This window comes from Serinus canaria, chromosome 4 (genome assembly GCF_022539315.1).
Source record: "Serinus canaria isolate serCan28SL12 chromosome 4, serCan2020, whole genome shotgun sequence".
Classification (NCBI taxonomy): domain Eukaryota; kingdom Metazoa; phylum Chordata; class Aves; order Passeriformes; family Fringillidae; genus Serinus; species Serinus canaria.
In genome coordinates this window covers 69,077,558-69,092,983 of record NC_066317.1, presented here as the reverse complement: position 1 = coordinate 69,092,983, position 15,426 = coordinate 69,077,558, and the positions used below count along the sequence as shown (strand labels likewise).

General features: G+C 45.4%; 1 protein-coding gene across 6 annotated transcripts in view; it reads left to right on the top strand.

Moving 5' to 3' along the window:
- Window positions 1-15,426, top strand: part of SLC4A11 (solute carrier family 4 member 11) — a 97,751-nt gene that overhangs the window by 32,611 nt on the left and 49,714 nt on the right. For 5 of the 6 annotated variants that reach the window (XM_018923162.3, XM_050974179.1, XM_009098158.4 and 2 more), the window contains exons 4-7: window positions 5,946-5,992; window positions 11,449-11,680; window positions 12,333-12,395; window positions 12,939-13,020. In XM_018923162.3, coding sequence (XP_018778707.1) covers window positions 5,946-5,992; window positions 11,449-11,680; window positions 12,333-12,395; window positions 12,939-13,020 — 424 coding nt within the window. The remainder of the gene's footprint in view (window positions 1-5,945; window positions 5,993-11,448; window positions 11,681-12,332; window positions 12,396-12,938; window positions 13,021-15,426) is intronic. The other variant, XM_018923161.3, reaches the window with a different exon arrangement.

The following is a 15,426-nucleotide window of genomic DNA, read 5'->3' as shown; positions in this document are numbered from 1 at the left end:
ATTTTTGGGGGAAGATCAGGGTGGTTTCTAGGCTGAGGCTTTTTCTGAAGTCACAATAAATGTTTGCAAGTAAAATCACAGAATTGTTTGGGTGGGAAGTGACCTTTAAAGGTCATCTAGTCCAACCCCCTTGCAGTAAGCAGGAATGTTTTCCACTACACCAGTTTGCTCCAAGCCCCATCCAACCTGGCCTTGAACACTTCCAGGGATCCAGGGGCAGCCACAGCTTCTCTGGGCAACAGGGCCTCACCACCCTCATTGTAAATAATTTCTTTTTCAAGTCTAATCTAAATGTCCTCTCTGTCAGTGAGAAGCCATTTCCGTGTTGTCCTGGCACTCCAGGCTTTTGTCCAGGAAAGCTTTATCTGCAGCACACCTGGAATTAAATCCCTGCAAGTAAATACAGCACTTTGGTTTAGGCTGGGCCTTAAATTTAATGGACAGGTCATGCAAGTGAGTCTTGGGAATATGTGGGGGCACATCCTTGCCATCAGTCACAGCATTCTTATCTCCTTGGCAGCTCCCTTAAATCAGCCAGGCACATATTTTCATCATTTGGATCTTGGGGTTTTTTTTTCAGTTTTAGGTTTTAAAACAATCATTTGAATCTTGTTCTTGTAGTTTGGGCTTTTAAAGCAGTTCTTTGGGTGTTGGTTTTGTAGTTGGAGGCTCTGAAACACTTCAACCTCTCTTTACCCACATTGCAAGAAGGTTAGCACAGTATTTCCTTAAATTTAGGCACAATTGATCAAGGATTTGTGGAGCTGTAGCTGCCTCACTTATCCCACTTGCAACTGATGCACAGACTGGAGATTTTAGAGGTGCCTCCAGCAGTTTTGGGGAGAACAAGACAAACTCTTTCCAGCAGGGAGAAGCCAATTGGAAAGCAGGATGTGGCTCTGCCGGGGTGTGGGGGGGGAAGCAGCGGAACACCAATTACGCTTCAGGAGAAATTAAAGGCCGTTCCACCCTGCTCCAACTGATCATTCCTAGATACAGAGACTCAACAGTTTCCTGTATCCCGCTCCAGAGGCACACACGTGCACGCCCGCCGCCACAAAACACAGCATATCCAAGTCCTGGCCCAGCCCCTGCCCAGATGACTTTTTTTCTTCAAGGGGACGAGGAGAAAAGCTGGATGCTGGCGCCAAGGATATTCCAGGGAGAGTAACGTCCAGAGACAAGTGGTCTGGGCTTGAATGGGTATCACTCTGCACACAATAGTCACATTTCCTCACATTAATACCAAGGTCCTTTTTATGTCTCGAGGCACAATGCTGACCCACGCGTTCCATCTGATAACTCCTGTTTTAGCAGTTTGATGTCAGAGTGGGATGTTGGGCTCCTGAGGCTTCCTACCCTCTAATGGAAAGTGGATATAGCGATTGTGTGCTGGGGAGGGGACGGCCTCCCTCCGAATTTCCTGACCAGGGTGTTTTCAAAGCGCTGCTTAGGAAGCCGAGGGAGGTGTGGGGGGAGCACGGGTGCCTCTGCACGGAGGCAGCAGCCTCCCTTCTATGTGCTTCACCTTGGTGCTTTGGAGCAGCTAAATCCCTCCTGTGGGATTAAGAGTGCGTGAAAAAAAATGCACATTTTCCCCCTGCTCCAAACTGATTGACAGAACCTATCACAGGTGGGTTTTTTCATGAAATATTCGGCTTTTATAGCACACGGGTGTGACAAGTGACACCTTGCCCTAATCAGTCTGTGCTGTCCCTTCTCTTCCCAGTTCCCCACCCAGGAGTGTGAGGGATGGTTCTTCACCTGCCCTGCTGTTTTTGCTGCTCCAGAATTCTTATTCCCACCTGCCTTTGGCCTGAGGATTTGTGGGATGAGCCCAGCAGACTTCAGGCTCTTTGCCTCAGCTCAGCCCATCACCTGTTGTGGGAATGTGGGATAACGAAGACACAGTTATTTATCCATCAATATTTAACCAAAATTACTCAGATCTGATGGTGATCAATCCAAGTTCAGGACAGCAAAGCAAAGAATCCCTCTGAGATCCTGTTTGTGCAATGCCTCACTGCCAGTGGTGTGTTAGAGGTGTCACCACTGCTCCTGACAAACTCCTGTCATGCCATGTGGTGATGGGCTTTTATTTAAATATTTTTAAGGCAGATTGGAAAAGCAGAACAGTTTTTTTCTGCTCGCAGTATGGTTTGACACAAGTGGCTGAGTCTTAGATTTGGGCAGACCCCTGATAAAAATAAAGATAAAATAGACTTTTTTTTTTTTAAGTAATAATCCCTCAAAACCTTAAATGCTTCCACTCACACCAGGCCCTTGATATTTTTCAGGGAAAACCATGGAAGTGCTAAAACAGTATTCTGCTCTGATTTATTTTACTGTGCTTATATATATTTACTGTGAAGATGCCCCAGGGAGTGTTTCTAGATCTAAAGAAATGTGCACAGCCAAAAAGCTCTTTTTCTCTAATTTCCACTCCCTTTATCCCAAAATAAAATACTGTCTTAAGATGCTGCAGGCATCCAGTGGTGGCTTTACTCCAAAGGCGTTTGGATCTTCTCAGGTGTTAAGGGCAGCACTGGGGACCTGGATGAGGAAAAGGATGGAAAGGGATCCTGGGTGAAAGGAGATCTCTTAAGGCAAAAGGTGAAAAACCTTAAACTTTGGTATTTGACTTTCAGGGGTTTGTTTTCAGGCTTGCATGGCAGATGTTGTTACCTAAGCAGGGGGTGGAGGGGATTTTGTTTCTCTGGGTTGCTCTCAGGGATATTATTAGGGCAGCTGGGATGAAACGGAGCAAATAAACTTCCAAGCATTAAATCTCCTCGTTCGTGTTGAAGTTCTACAGGACCTGTTTGGAGAATAAAAAGAAGAGACGTGGTCCTGAGTGTGTCACAAGCTCTGATGGTGACAATTCCTCAGCGTAGTCAGAGCTGAGCTCCCTGGGAGTCGCCCGTGGGGTTCCCAGTAACGCTCCGTGCCTGTGTGCACGCATCCCAGCAACTCGGGATGCGCGTGGCGCCTTGATCTGCCTGCCAGGGGATGTCGGGGATGCGTTGCTGACTTTTTGGCTTTTCCCCTGGGCAGGACCTGGAGCAGAGCCCAACAGATAAGTTCAGCCACCCCTGGCAGCTCTCCCTCAGCTGTGTGTGAGGACACACAATAATGCCCCTCGCTCGCTCGCTTGCCTAAAATAGGCTTTTGCTGCCTGCTCTGTCCGGCGAGGAGGGCCACAAAAATAGACGTGAAAATTTCACGTGGTCCCGAGCTCCTCGTAGAGTTTCATTGGGCTTAATTGTCATGTTGAGGTGTGAAATCTCAAATTACTGAGATTTTCAAGTTGCTGCTCTTGGCTGAGGAGATTGATGGGGAGTTTCTTGTAGGGTGAATCCAGGGTTTTCTGTATCCATGTCATCTCCATGAAGGGCTCCTCTGTGGAGGTGCAAGGGCCAATGGTGTTGATTCTTTTTACCCCTCCTTGGCTGGAGGGAGGCAGGGATGGTGCTGTGGAGGAGGAGAAAATGAGTGGCAGGCTGGTGGTGGTTGGACTTGAGCTTTGGATGTGTCATGGGCAACCTCCTGCAGGGTTTGATCCCTCATTGCCCGGCAGGAAATAAATGGATATTTCTTGTGAGCAAGGCAGAAGAGCACTTAAGAAATCTCTGTGTATTTTTCCCTTCCCTTTGTCATGTTCCAGTGGATTTGCTGCTATCCCTGAGTGATGTTGTAGCACTCGAGTGAGCATTTAAGATACCAGCCCAGAACTGGGATGGCCATATCCATCTGTCTCCTGTTCTGGATTAAATCTGAGCCGTGTGCTGTTGGGATGAATGATGAATGAGGCTCTGGGCTTTCCAAAGTGCCACCTCTGTACCCAGAGCAGCTTTTTTGAGAAGTTTGAAAGATCCTGCTCCAACAGATGTAATGAGATGTTTTTGCTTGTGTTGATAAAGCAGCACTTGGTGCTCCTCCAGCTGGGTATGTGAGAGAGCTGTCAGCAAAGATTGATACACCTTGAAAATGATAAGAGGAGCCAAGAGTAGCTGCCTGATAAAAGCACAACAAGAATTTCTGTTCCATTTCCATGTATCCATGAGGACAGGCTGCAGCTCTCTCTTCAGCATGTGCCTGCTATGGTTCAGGATTGTGGGTGTTTTTTGTCTCTCCAGAACTATTTCTTGCAAAAGCAGATAAACCAAAACATGTTTTCTCCTCAATGAATATTTATGGGCTTCCAAATCTCCCCGCATACTTCTGCATGTGTAATTAGGCTGGAAGTTGGGTAAGTGAGCATTGGAGAACTACAGATGTGAGAGCCTGGGGAAAATGCTTGATGTTTCTGGTTTATTTGGGTGCTTGCTTTTTAATAATAAATTGCACTTTTTAGATGAAACAGCTTGTGTTTTCCAAAAGGCGCAGCGAAAGCAGGAATAATTGGGGCTGTTGCAGCAGCAGACTTGTCTGGTTAAGTGATGCTTTTAATCACATGTACAGCATGCAAGTGAAATTTGGGAGAAGTTGGGTGATGTAACCAAAGCCTCATTTTGTTTAGGGGGAGGTGAAGTCAATCTTTTCCCTCTTTTCTACAGCTCTGCTCGCACTTTGAGTTGGAGCCTTTGAACCCCATTGAGGGCAAAACTCAAATTTCTGTTTGATCAGTGATGATTCTGTTTAAATCAGCTTTCTGCATGCAAAAGATAATTGGGGTTTTTTTGGACTTCTGGAGTTTTTACGTGAGTTGCACCCTCAGCTTATTTTTTGGAGAGTAGCAGGGCTTGGCTTGAAGGTGCATGGCCAAGTCATGGGATTGCAACAGCTCTTACAGGTTAGGATTTGGAAGAAGAGATCTGGAAAGGAAGCAAAATCCTCATCTGAATAACTGTAACTCTGTGTTTTCTCTGTAGTTTTCCACAACTTAGCCTCTGGAAAAGTTTTGGTCTTCAGTGGGTTTTTTCCATGCTGCTGCGACTGCACTCGTTCAGATTAAAGCTGTTCATGTGTTTTGTTTTGGTAGCAGCTCAGGCTTTTGGGGGGTTTTTGGAGAACTTAAGGAGAAGGATGCCAGGCTGGAAGTTTTTAAGTCCAGGTTGGATGGAGCTTAGAGCAGCCTGGTCAAGTGGAAGGTGACCTCAGTGGTCATTAAGGTCCCTTCCAACCCAAACTATTCCGTGATTCTCTGCACAAAAAGTACCTGTGGGACAAATAATGCCACAGAGAGGCTGCCTTGGCTGCAAGGAGTGGGATTTTGGCAAATGCAGCTTGATTTTGTTTTGTTTTGTAGCTGATACCCAAAAAATGCTTTGTAGTTACTCTAAGAAAATGTTATTGTTGGCTCTTGGAAGTTTGAAGTGGGAATTTCCCGGGTTCCCCCATCCTGTGTATTCAATGACATTTACTAGTCCCTAAACAGCAGTTTTCTTTCCCAAGAGCTGTGTTGCTTTCTCCTCAGATTTATGGAGGCAGCGTGGTGAGTTGACAGGACATTAATGTGCTCATCTTGGAGTCACTGCCTGCAATCCCTTGGAAGTGCCTGGCTGTTATTGTTGATTCCTTAACGAGGACAAGGAGGGTTTCCAAACGAGGGTGACTCATGAAATCGTAGCCTCAATCTATCAAACAACGATGCATTGGATTAAATGATTACTTCAAGGATTAGGACTTAGATTTTTGGGGAGGTGGAGAGGGAGGGAGAGAAGGGAAGAGCAAAAATACATCAGAGTTACAAAAACCCAGCCAAAAAAAGCTGCAAGACACAATCCCCTAGTGATCAGACAATGCCAATCCAAGCGTGCTTGGTTCACGCTTCCAAAATGGGAGATGTTGTAAAAACTGAATCTGTGCTTTTCTCTAGAGATCATCCCCTGCCAAGAGAGTGAGGCTTCACCTCCTCCTGAGCCTCCTGCTCAGCTCCTGCTGCCTGTCAGGTACCTCTGATAGGAACACTCTTCTGATGTGGGTTTTTTTTTCCTTCTTTCCAGCTGAAAGTGAAGGTGCTGGCTGCGTGTTACTGCACACATCTAGGAAGGTAAGTAGAGGTGCTGTGTGACCAATTTGGTTTTTTCATCATCCAGAAGAACAGAAAAGGATCATGAAACACTCTGAGGGGCTGCTTGTCACTGGCATAAGCAAATGCATTTAAATGCTTCTCTTCAATTCCTCTGCCTTTCTTTAAACCTAAAAAGCCACCACGTGCTGCTCATTCTCAGAACAAATTCTCTGTAATTCTGATTGTTCCACTGCTTTTTGTCCCAGACAATTCCTTGACATGTTAATTCATCACTTTCTCTTCTGCAGCTGCCTCCACAGGGATCCAAGTGTGTGCTGTAGAGGTCCTGGCTGTTGAGCTCCTGTGGAGCTGGAAACAGAGACACCCAGCAGACATGGCTGGGGTTTGGTTCCCTCTTTATTCCAGCTAATCACTCATCCTTCACGAGGTTCAGCAGGACTGAAATCCCTGGGAACAAGCAGGCTAGGAGGAGGATTAGGAGCCCACACTTAGTTTACACTTGCTCCTGAGACTGTAACTCACTAATGATAAGGTGAAAGTATAAAAAAAAAACCTTGATAGGCTTTGTTATTCCAAACCTTCAGCTGTCCCTGGAAGTGTCCAAGGCCAGGTTGGACAATGAGGCTTGAAGCAATCTGGAATAGTGAAAGTGTCCCTGCCTGTGGCAGGGGTGGCACTGGGTAATCTTTGAGGTCCCTTCCAACCCAACCCATTCTTTAATTCTCTGATTCTGCATTTAGTACCCTGGGAAGTTTTGCCTTTAATGTTGTGAGGCTGGTGGTGCATTAGGTTGTCTTGACTTCTTGCCTGAAGGCTGGAAGGAGTGGCTGTTGTCATGGGAACTTGTAGCATCCCTGATTCTGGTAAATCACAGAATCATTTAGGTTGGAAAAACCCTCCAAGGTCACCAAATCCAACCATTCCCCCAGCACTGCCAAGGCCACCACTGACATGTCCCCAAGTGCCACATCTTCATGGCTTCTAAATCCCTCCAGGCATGGGGACTCCACCACAGCTCTGGGCAGCTGTGCCAGTGCCTGAGATCTTGGATTTCAGGCTTTGTTGCAGGTTGTAACTTGAGGTTTTAGTTTGTGTAGCCTTGTGAGCTTTGGGGGCTTTATAGGGAATCCCAGAGAGCTCTTTAATTCTGCTTTTCTTTAGGACTCTAAGGCAGCTCAAATCCTGAAAAGATATTTCAGAAGTGTGAATTAGTAGTGGGATGAAATGTGTGATAGCATTAGAAACCTTTTCCCCAAGTTAACAAGAAACCCCAAAGCAAATAAATACCAAAGAAAACACCACCCAAAACAAAGCCACCACCAAAAAAAAATTAAACATTGTTTGGTATAGAATCATGGAAAGTTAAAATAAGCAATTCCATGCTCAGGAATGAAAATGTATTTATCCCTAATTTGTCTTGTCTAATCCCAGTGCCAAGGTTCTCAGTCATACACACTTGACTGAAAGTAACCTGAGAACTTAATCACTTAAAAGTGCAAATTCTAAGCCCAAACTCAGGATCTGCCTCTGATAAGAAATAGTTGGAAACTGCTAACTCATAAGTGTCTCTTCTATTTTGTTTTTCCTTTTCAGAGCTGTAGGATTCTTGCTTTTTCTGGCCTGTAGTTCATGCTTGAGCATTTTAGCGTGCTGTGGAGCCACAAATACCAGAGAGCTTTAGCAGGGCTTGAGAAAAAGATACTTTTGCCAGTTTTTCCCTCCGGGGAGGATGAGTGGAAATTTTGTGCTTCAAATGCAAAGGAAATTGAGACCTGACTCATGGAGGAGATGGCTCCAAGTGTCTGGGAAAGGGGAATCACCAGCAGAGAAGTGAGAAGCTTTGTCTGGAGAGGTTTCCCTGTAGGTTGTCCCTGTCTCTGGTGGAAGCCTGTGGTTCTGGAAGGGCAGTTTGTGTCTCAGGTAGTTTGCTATCTAGCAGGGCTCTTGGTGGGCAGGAATAAAGGCTCTTCATACAGATTGAGCTATTTAATCACCATCACAGAGTGCTTCTGAGGGAATTGGCCCACAGGACCATGGCAGCAGCCCAGGCAGAGCTCTGATCAGGAGGATGGGATTTTTTGGACACCACAAAAAATTTGCTGGTGTCTCTAAGCAAAGGTGTCTCCTGAGCAGCCAGCCAGGAGAGAGCTTGCATTTCGAGCCTTGTTGATAAGTTAGAATGTGTGATTTTGGCCTGCCTGAAGTCAGGGGAGGCTGTTTCAGTGTTTTCCCCCTTTTTTGGCACAACAGCCTCTGTTCCTGTCACGGTGCAAGGTGGAGCTTTCCAATCAAGGATGCCCAGAGCTGTTCAAATGGCTCTTGGGTAGCTGACTTGGGTTTCTTCCTAAGCAGTTTCCAGCATCGAGTTTCCAGTATCAAGTTTCCTGGTGTGACTTGACTATCCAGCTAAAAATATTAGTGAGGGAGCATTCATTAATCTCCCCTGAACCCAGTGGGGGTCCTGGCTGGAACAGTTGTGCCTGAGCTGTCTCTGAGGCTTTGCTGTGCCAGTGCTTCCAGTAATTTGATTTTGGTGTGTCTCAGGGAGTGATGGATTTCTCTCCTTTCATGGTGGCTGCTTGCCTTGTGATGTTTAATGTGCATAAAGCCTCTTTAAGCTCAGAGAGTAGATTTAGATTGGATGTTAGAGATGCTCCCTTGTGAGGGTGGGGAGGCCCTGGCACAGGGTGCCCAGAGAAGCTGTGGCTGCCCCTGGATCCCTGGAAGTGTCCAAGGCCAGGCTGGACAGGGCTTGGAGCAACCTGGGACAGAGGAAGGTGTCCCTGCCCGTGGCAGGGGTTGGAACTGGATGAGCTTTGAGTTCCCTTCCAGCCCAAACCATTCCATGACTCTCTAATGCCTTCCCTAATCTTAGGAACTGATAATAATGACAAATGGGTGATAAATATGAATTTTCCCCCTATTTCCTATAAAGGACCAACAGCAGGGAAATGAAAGAGCTGTGGGGCATGGAAAGTTGTTTTTCCAAGGCATTGCTTGAAGCCTGTGGCTCAGCTGGAGCTAAATCCTCCTGATTTGCAATGAGCTGCTGCTGGTGCTGTCAAGCACAGCTCAGTGCAGGATCAGGGTTGATTGAGATGAACTGGGGCCTTCCAGTGCCTGAAGGGAGCTACAAGAAAGAGAGGAAGAGACAACTTAAAATAGTCTGGAGTGACAAGACAAGAGGAAATGGCTTCAGACTGAAAGAAAGTAGGTTTAGACTGGATATTAGGAAAAAGTTCTTTATCATGAAGATGGTGAGGCCGTGGCACAGCTTGCCCAGAGAAGCTGTGTCTGCCCCACCCTGGAAGTGTCCAAGGCCAGGTTGGATAGTGCTCTGAGCAATTTGGGGTAGTGGAAGGTGTCCCTGTCCATAGCAGGGGATGGAACTTGATAATCTTTGAGGTCCTTTCAACCCAAACCATTCTGTGATCTGGGCAGATAACCCACATGAATGCCTTTGATTAATTTTTTGCTCTCCCTCACCTTTCTTCATCTGCTGTTCTGCTTCTGGTTGCTTCTCTCCAGAAATTGGTGACACAAAGCCACCTTTGCTATTTTGAAAACTCTTGTTTCAGGTGTGTGTTAATCTGCTCTCACTTTGAGACAGACTCACTGCTTGCACTTCTGAGGTGGAGTTGTAGCTATGTCACCGTCTCCTCTCCTACGAGCAGATGGCTCCAAAGCCTTGGGGGTGGGAGCTGAAATGCTTCAGAGAATCCTCCCTCTCAAGGATGCTGTGGAAAGAGTGATTGATGCAAAGTAAAACAGTGCTAATTGCAATGGATGTGTACTGACAACTTGATAGTTGCTGTGATAATTACAGTAATTAGGGAGATGTTAGCATTTTTTTGCCTGTGTCTATAAATGGAAAAGGTAAGAGAGAGTGTGCATGGAAGGAGAGGACCCGTGAGGGATGGCCCTGTACCCTGGGGGGAAGCTGGCATGGTCCTGGCTGGGGAGGCAGCTGGGGATCAGATTTGTGAAAGCAATTCAGAGCTTGGTTCTTCCTGAGCTCAAGGGGAACTGAGGGTTTCAATGTCTCTTGACAATCTGGTTCTCAGCATCACGAATTGAGCCTGGCAGCTTTCCCATGGGAAGGAAGATCCATAGAACAGCTCAGTTCCCATTTCCTCACTCAGGCTGTTGAAGGAGAGGGCCAGGTCTGCCAGCTCTCCTTGTCCAGTGCTTGTGTGTGGATTTCCAAGGATTCTCTAGTGGGAAGGAGGCATTTGTAGTTTGATCACTCAATTAATCACCTTCCCAGCTGACAGGTACAGAAGGGAGTTGAGGTTCTGGAACACATGTCACAGACAGGTAGAAAAATTATAAACAAAAAGCCTCATAAAATCAGGGCTGCTCTGCTAAATTAATAGCTGGCCTATCACTTCTAAGTGCAGCTAAGTACTTTGCAAGTTCTCTTGCAAAAACATCTTGAAAATGAGAATTTGTTAACACAACAGTCTATTTCTAGGGTAGAAAATAAGTGCACCTACATAAACAATAAGCTCAGTCCCATAAGAAGATAGGTAGATAAACAATAAGCTCAGTCCCATCAGTGAAGATAATATGTAAACAATTCAAGAAAAGAAAGATTTGATAGACAAGTAAAATACCTTTTACTAACCAATAGAGTAATTAGCAAGAAAGCTATTAAGCAGTTAAAGTTGCTCAGGAGGGCTGTAAAAACTGTATGAAATGAGTTGTGTGAATAAAGAATTAACTTTTCCTGCATGAGTCCCAACACACTGGGGCTGTCTCTTCCATCTCAAGGCCAGTCAGTCTGGGACAGCAGAAGGAACCAGCAGAGAGCTGGGATCATTTCAGCCTCTGCTGTCTTTTATTCATTATTGCTTTAAAGCTAAATCCACAAAGGAAGAAAACTTCCCATGGAAGTGGAATAAACAGAATTTTAGCAAATGTCAGAAAAGTTGATGGGCTGGATGAGATTCTCCTCCTCCTACTTCATGCTCCTTAACTGGGAGCACTGGGGACAGATGGTTCCCAGTTTGAGGACAACTGGCTTGATTTGGCACTGAGATTCATACTGGTAATTTTTCATGTTGCTGCGCTCAGTGTCCATTTCTCCCAAATAACTTTCCCATGTTTTTTTTTCAAACTTCCTGAATTACTTGAACATAAACAAAGATTTTAAATGCTACCTTAAGTATTTTTGCTTTTAGACCAACTTATTCTAGGCTAAAAAAAACCCAAAAGAACCTCTTTTTTTTAAAATTTGGCATTCTATGTCAAGGTATGAATGGTACCTGGGCATTCACCTGTGGGCACACTGTTAGGATAAGCCTTGCAAATGCAAACCTTCAATGCATAAAGTGCCTTTTCTCCAGTGATCTGAATGGCCAATAGAATCTTTGGTTGGGTGCTAACCTCAGCAAAACTGCTTGAAGGACCCAGATTCTACTTTGCTGGGTTTGTGTACAGCTGTCTCATGCTCTGACCTTTTCTCAACACAGTACCTGAAATTAAAGAATTTTGAGGAGGAGGTGAGAGCCCAGAGAGACCTGGATGGCTTCTTGGCCAGAGCCAGCATCATCCTGGATGAAACAGCCACATCCTTGGACGATGTTCTCCGGGAGATGCTGAAACACTTCGCCGAGGATCCTGAGAACATGGAGCCCAGCTGCAACTTCGAAAAAATCATGAACACTTTATTCACAGATTCAGGGACGCCACGGGAAGGGAACGGTAATCAGCTCTTGGTTTGCTTCAGCTGCTGGGCTGCTCTTCATTTGCCATCCTTGCCCTGGTGGGGTGCTGGACAATCACTGTGTGGTCCCCAGGCTTGCACGTTGCATGTGACCCCGTGGGTTGATTTTTTTTTTTCCCCATGTCATTCAGACTGAAGGGCCTCATTTCTCCAGGGTTTTTGTGTTTTGGTGGAGTCTTGCCCCTGTTTCATTAAGATCATCCATTGTGGTGCTCTCTGGCATGAGGAGTCAGCAGCACTGGGGTGTCTTGTCTGCGTGGACCCTTTTGGTTTGCTTGTCCTCATCAGCAATGGCTCTTTTGCCTTGTGATTCCCACCTGAATTCACACAGGCTGGGGAATTTTGCCTGTTTGGGATGAGTAATTGGGGAGGGTCGATCCTTTGTGTCACTCCCAGCCCATTGGAGGAGATTAGAGACACTTGATTTTCCTCTAGAAGCTCAACCAGGGCAGCCCCTAGCCAAGGTTGTTGGCTTGGTATCACCTTAAGCTGTCAACAACTGGTATCACCTTAAGCTATCAACAAATACTATCACCTTAAGCTATCAACAAGGGTTGTAGTGTAGTCTAAAAAACGCTGCCTTTTAGCCCAAGATGTGAAGAAGCTTAACTGAGCATTGTTTCTCTGTAGGCACCCCTGATGGTACAGAGTCAACAGGAATGAATGCACAATCATATCCATCGCACCTCAAATGTAACTGTCACAGCCTGAGTGAATTTGTTTAACAGATATGTCAAGTCCTGAGCATGTAGTAAGCATGTTCATGCTTTGGTTACTTCTTGCTACCTGTCTTAGAGCTTCGCATTTGTAATCCCTTTAATTTAGGCTTTCTGCCAATAAAGAACAAAAAGTAAGTAGTGCTGTAAAATAGTGTGAGAGCAGTAGCTGGGAAGAGGGGGAGAGAGGGCAGGGGATTGGGAAGGTGACACCCCTCCCAGTCCTGTCTGTGTGTGTGTGGTGGATAATGCTAATCTAATAACCCAGTACTGCAGCAGGATGAGGTTGGGAGGAGAAAGCAGCTGCCTTTCTAAGCTGTGAATAGTTTAAGGACACAGTTCAAAAGCAGCAGGACAAATGTTTCCATTTCTCTCTGTCAGCCCCCACCCCTGCATTAGTCCACTGGGCAGATAGGAATGCTTGGGATTAGTAGTCAGCTTCCATTTAGACAGAAATGTTATTTACAGCTGCAGAATAAATGAGGACAGCTTGTGATGTTTGCCTCTCTTCTCTTCCCAGTTCACCTCTTATCAGACACAATTCAAGGGGTCACAGCCACAGTCACGGGGGTGCAGTATCAGCAGTCCTGGCTCTGTATCATGTAAGTACCTGGCTTAGGTGAGCAAAATCACTGACATCCAAACCTTTTCCTGCTGCTGGGAGGAGCAGAAGTTCAGAATGTGCCCTTTTGGGTTAAAATGGTGGGGCTTGTTCCATCCATCCTGTGGGATCTGTCTCTCTCTGAGCTGCTTCTCTTTGCAAACACATGCAGTAGGTGACCACAGCCCCTCCAGGGCATTCAGCTCTTGGATGTTATAGAAATCTGCTGTTAACAAGCTAAGAATGCTGAAAAAATGAGCCAGAAAATGCTAATTACTGAGAAACCCTAATAAAGGAACTTCTCAAAGAGACAAGCAGACTGGTTCATGGACTGCTTTGCCTGCCAAAGTCTGGGAGCCTGAACCAAAAGATTTCTTAGGTCCTTTGATGGAACCATCCAAACTTTGTAGCTGAAAATTGAAGTCAGACATTCCACACTATTTAGACACTGATTACTTTGTTTGACAATTAATTTGGATGCTGATTAATTGTCAACACTGTTAAACATTGGAGGAGCAGGCCCTTAAGAACTCTGTCACCTGGGATTTATGAGATGTGGTGGCTTCTCCCCAGCTTGCACTTGACCAGAGCTGGGATTTGAAGTTATTGTCTCCCAGTCAGGCCTGTGGGGTGAGCCAGGCTGTCCCTTCACAGGGGACAGGCCAGAACCTGAGTCCCTGAGCCAGCCAAAGCAGTGCCTTTTTGACTCTGTTGCTTTATTCCTGTGCAGTCCTAAAGTCAGAGTTGTCAAGAAATATGTTAATTCCCAGAGGAATGGCTGGGATATGTGGGATAGGTGCCTAAAGGCATGCACATATTTTAGCCTTCACAGCCACTTTGCTGGGACAACTGTCACAATAGTTTTCCTTCTGCTTGCTCTTCTCCTGCCCTCTGCTTATGGCTGGGGAAAATGGAGAGAAATAGAGGATTAAAAAAAAAATAATCAAAAAGGAGACAACACCATCAACAAAGAAGGAAAAATCTCCCCCTTGTTTTGAATCTCTTATGAAAGAGAAGGATGTGATCTCCATGTGAAAAAGAAGTGGTGGCATATCAGGGCTGTGTCCTGAGAGAGAAGAGAGCTGGATGATATTTTCTGCTTTGTCTGCTACTTTTTTACACCTGGCACATACAGAGCAGGACCACAATGGACAAAATTAGTTTATAAAGTAAAGTGGTGTCAACCAAGAGGACTTTTGGGCAGTTTTCTCCTCTCTGGATGCCATAGGAAGGGTAGCAGCAGTAAGGATATGTAGGTGCTGCTGATGCAGGGGATGGAAGTTGCTGCTGTGGGGTGAGACAGCTCTGTAGAGGGTTTTGGGCAGTGTTGCCTTAACACCAAAGCATTTTAAAGGTCAGGATACAAATGCTGTGATTACATACATGAGACTGAAAAGGGTGGGTTCAGCCTGTTAGGAGAGCGAGCCAGAGCTTTAAATGCATCCATGTGAGTAATCCTGGCTTCCATGACAAGAGATGATTTAAAAAATAAGCTCACAGCCTGAAGGTGTCTTGTGCAAAACTTTCCTTGTTTCTTCCTTTTGTTGCTCTGAAGAGGGAGAAGAAAGTGGTGGGAAAGCAATGATGAGTTATTAACTATAATTATCTAATTATTGCACTGGATTTCTGCTGGAGTTATTGTGCAACAGATTGTGAACCATATTTTTAGATCTTACATTTTTCTTGAAGTCAGATTGCAAAACAGCTTCCAAACCTCTGAAGTAAAAGGAATTTGTTGATGAAAAAATTTTCCATATGAGTGGGAAGAACCTTTAAGATATCTGCTATTCTTTATCCTTGCATTTGGTCTATACCCTTTGCTAAATTTTAAATTAGCACTGCTGGGTTGGTGCACCTTAACCAACTTCTAATTCCTGGTGGATGAGATAAAATTGATATAATAAGATTATATTAATGAGGAGGAACAGCTCAGAGATAAGGTTGTGGTGGTGTTGCTTCTGCATAGATGATGAGGGGAAATTTTAACAGCTGAAATTAGTTTGGGATGAGAAAGGAAGGAATTTTGTAGGATGTTCACTGAGTTGTGCAGAGCCTGGCTGCAGAAGAACATTCCTAATGAAGACAAAAATGTGTTTCCCTCTCCTTTGTGCTTTCTTATCTGATTTATCCTCTATGAGAAAAGCAGTGGGGAAAACCTGGGGTTGAAATAATTGTTCTGCTTCTGTTGGATTTGGTGCTTTCCTGATGGTTTCAGGTCTAGGGAAGCTCAGCAAGGTCACACATTCCATATGGAGCTGGGCTTCAGCCACAGGGCAGAACAAACCCCTGAGGAATTGAAGATCTCAAGGTTTTGGTGTTCCTGTGAAGTCCAGGAACACAACTGAATTCTGATTCAGTGCAGGCTTTAGGGGTGGTTTTGTCAGGAATGACCCAAACCTGATCTTGC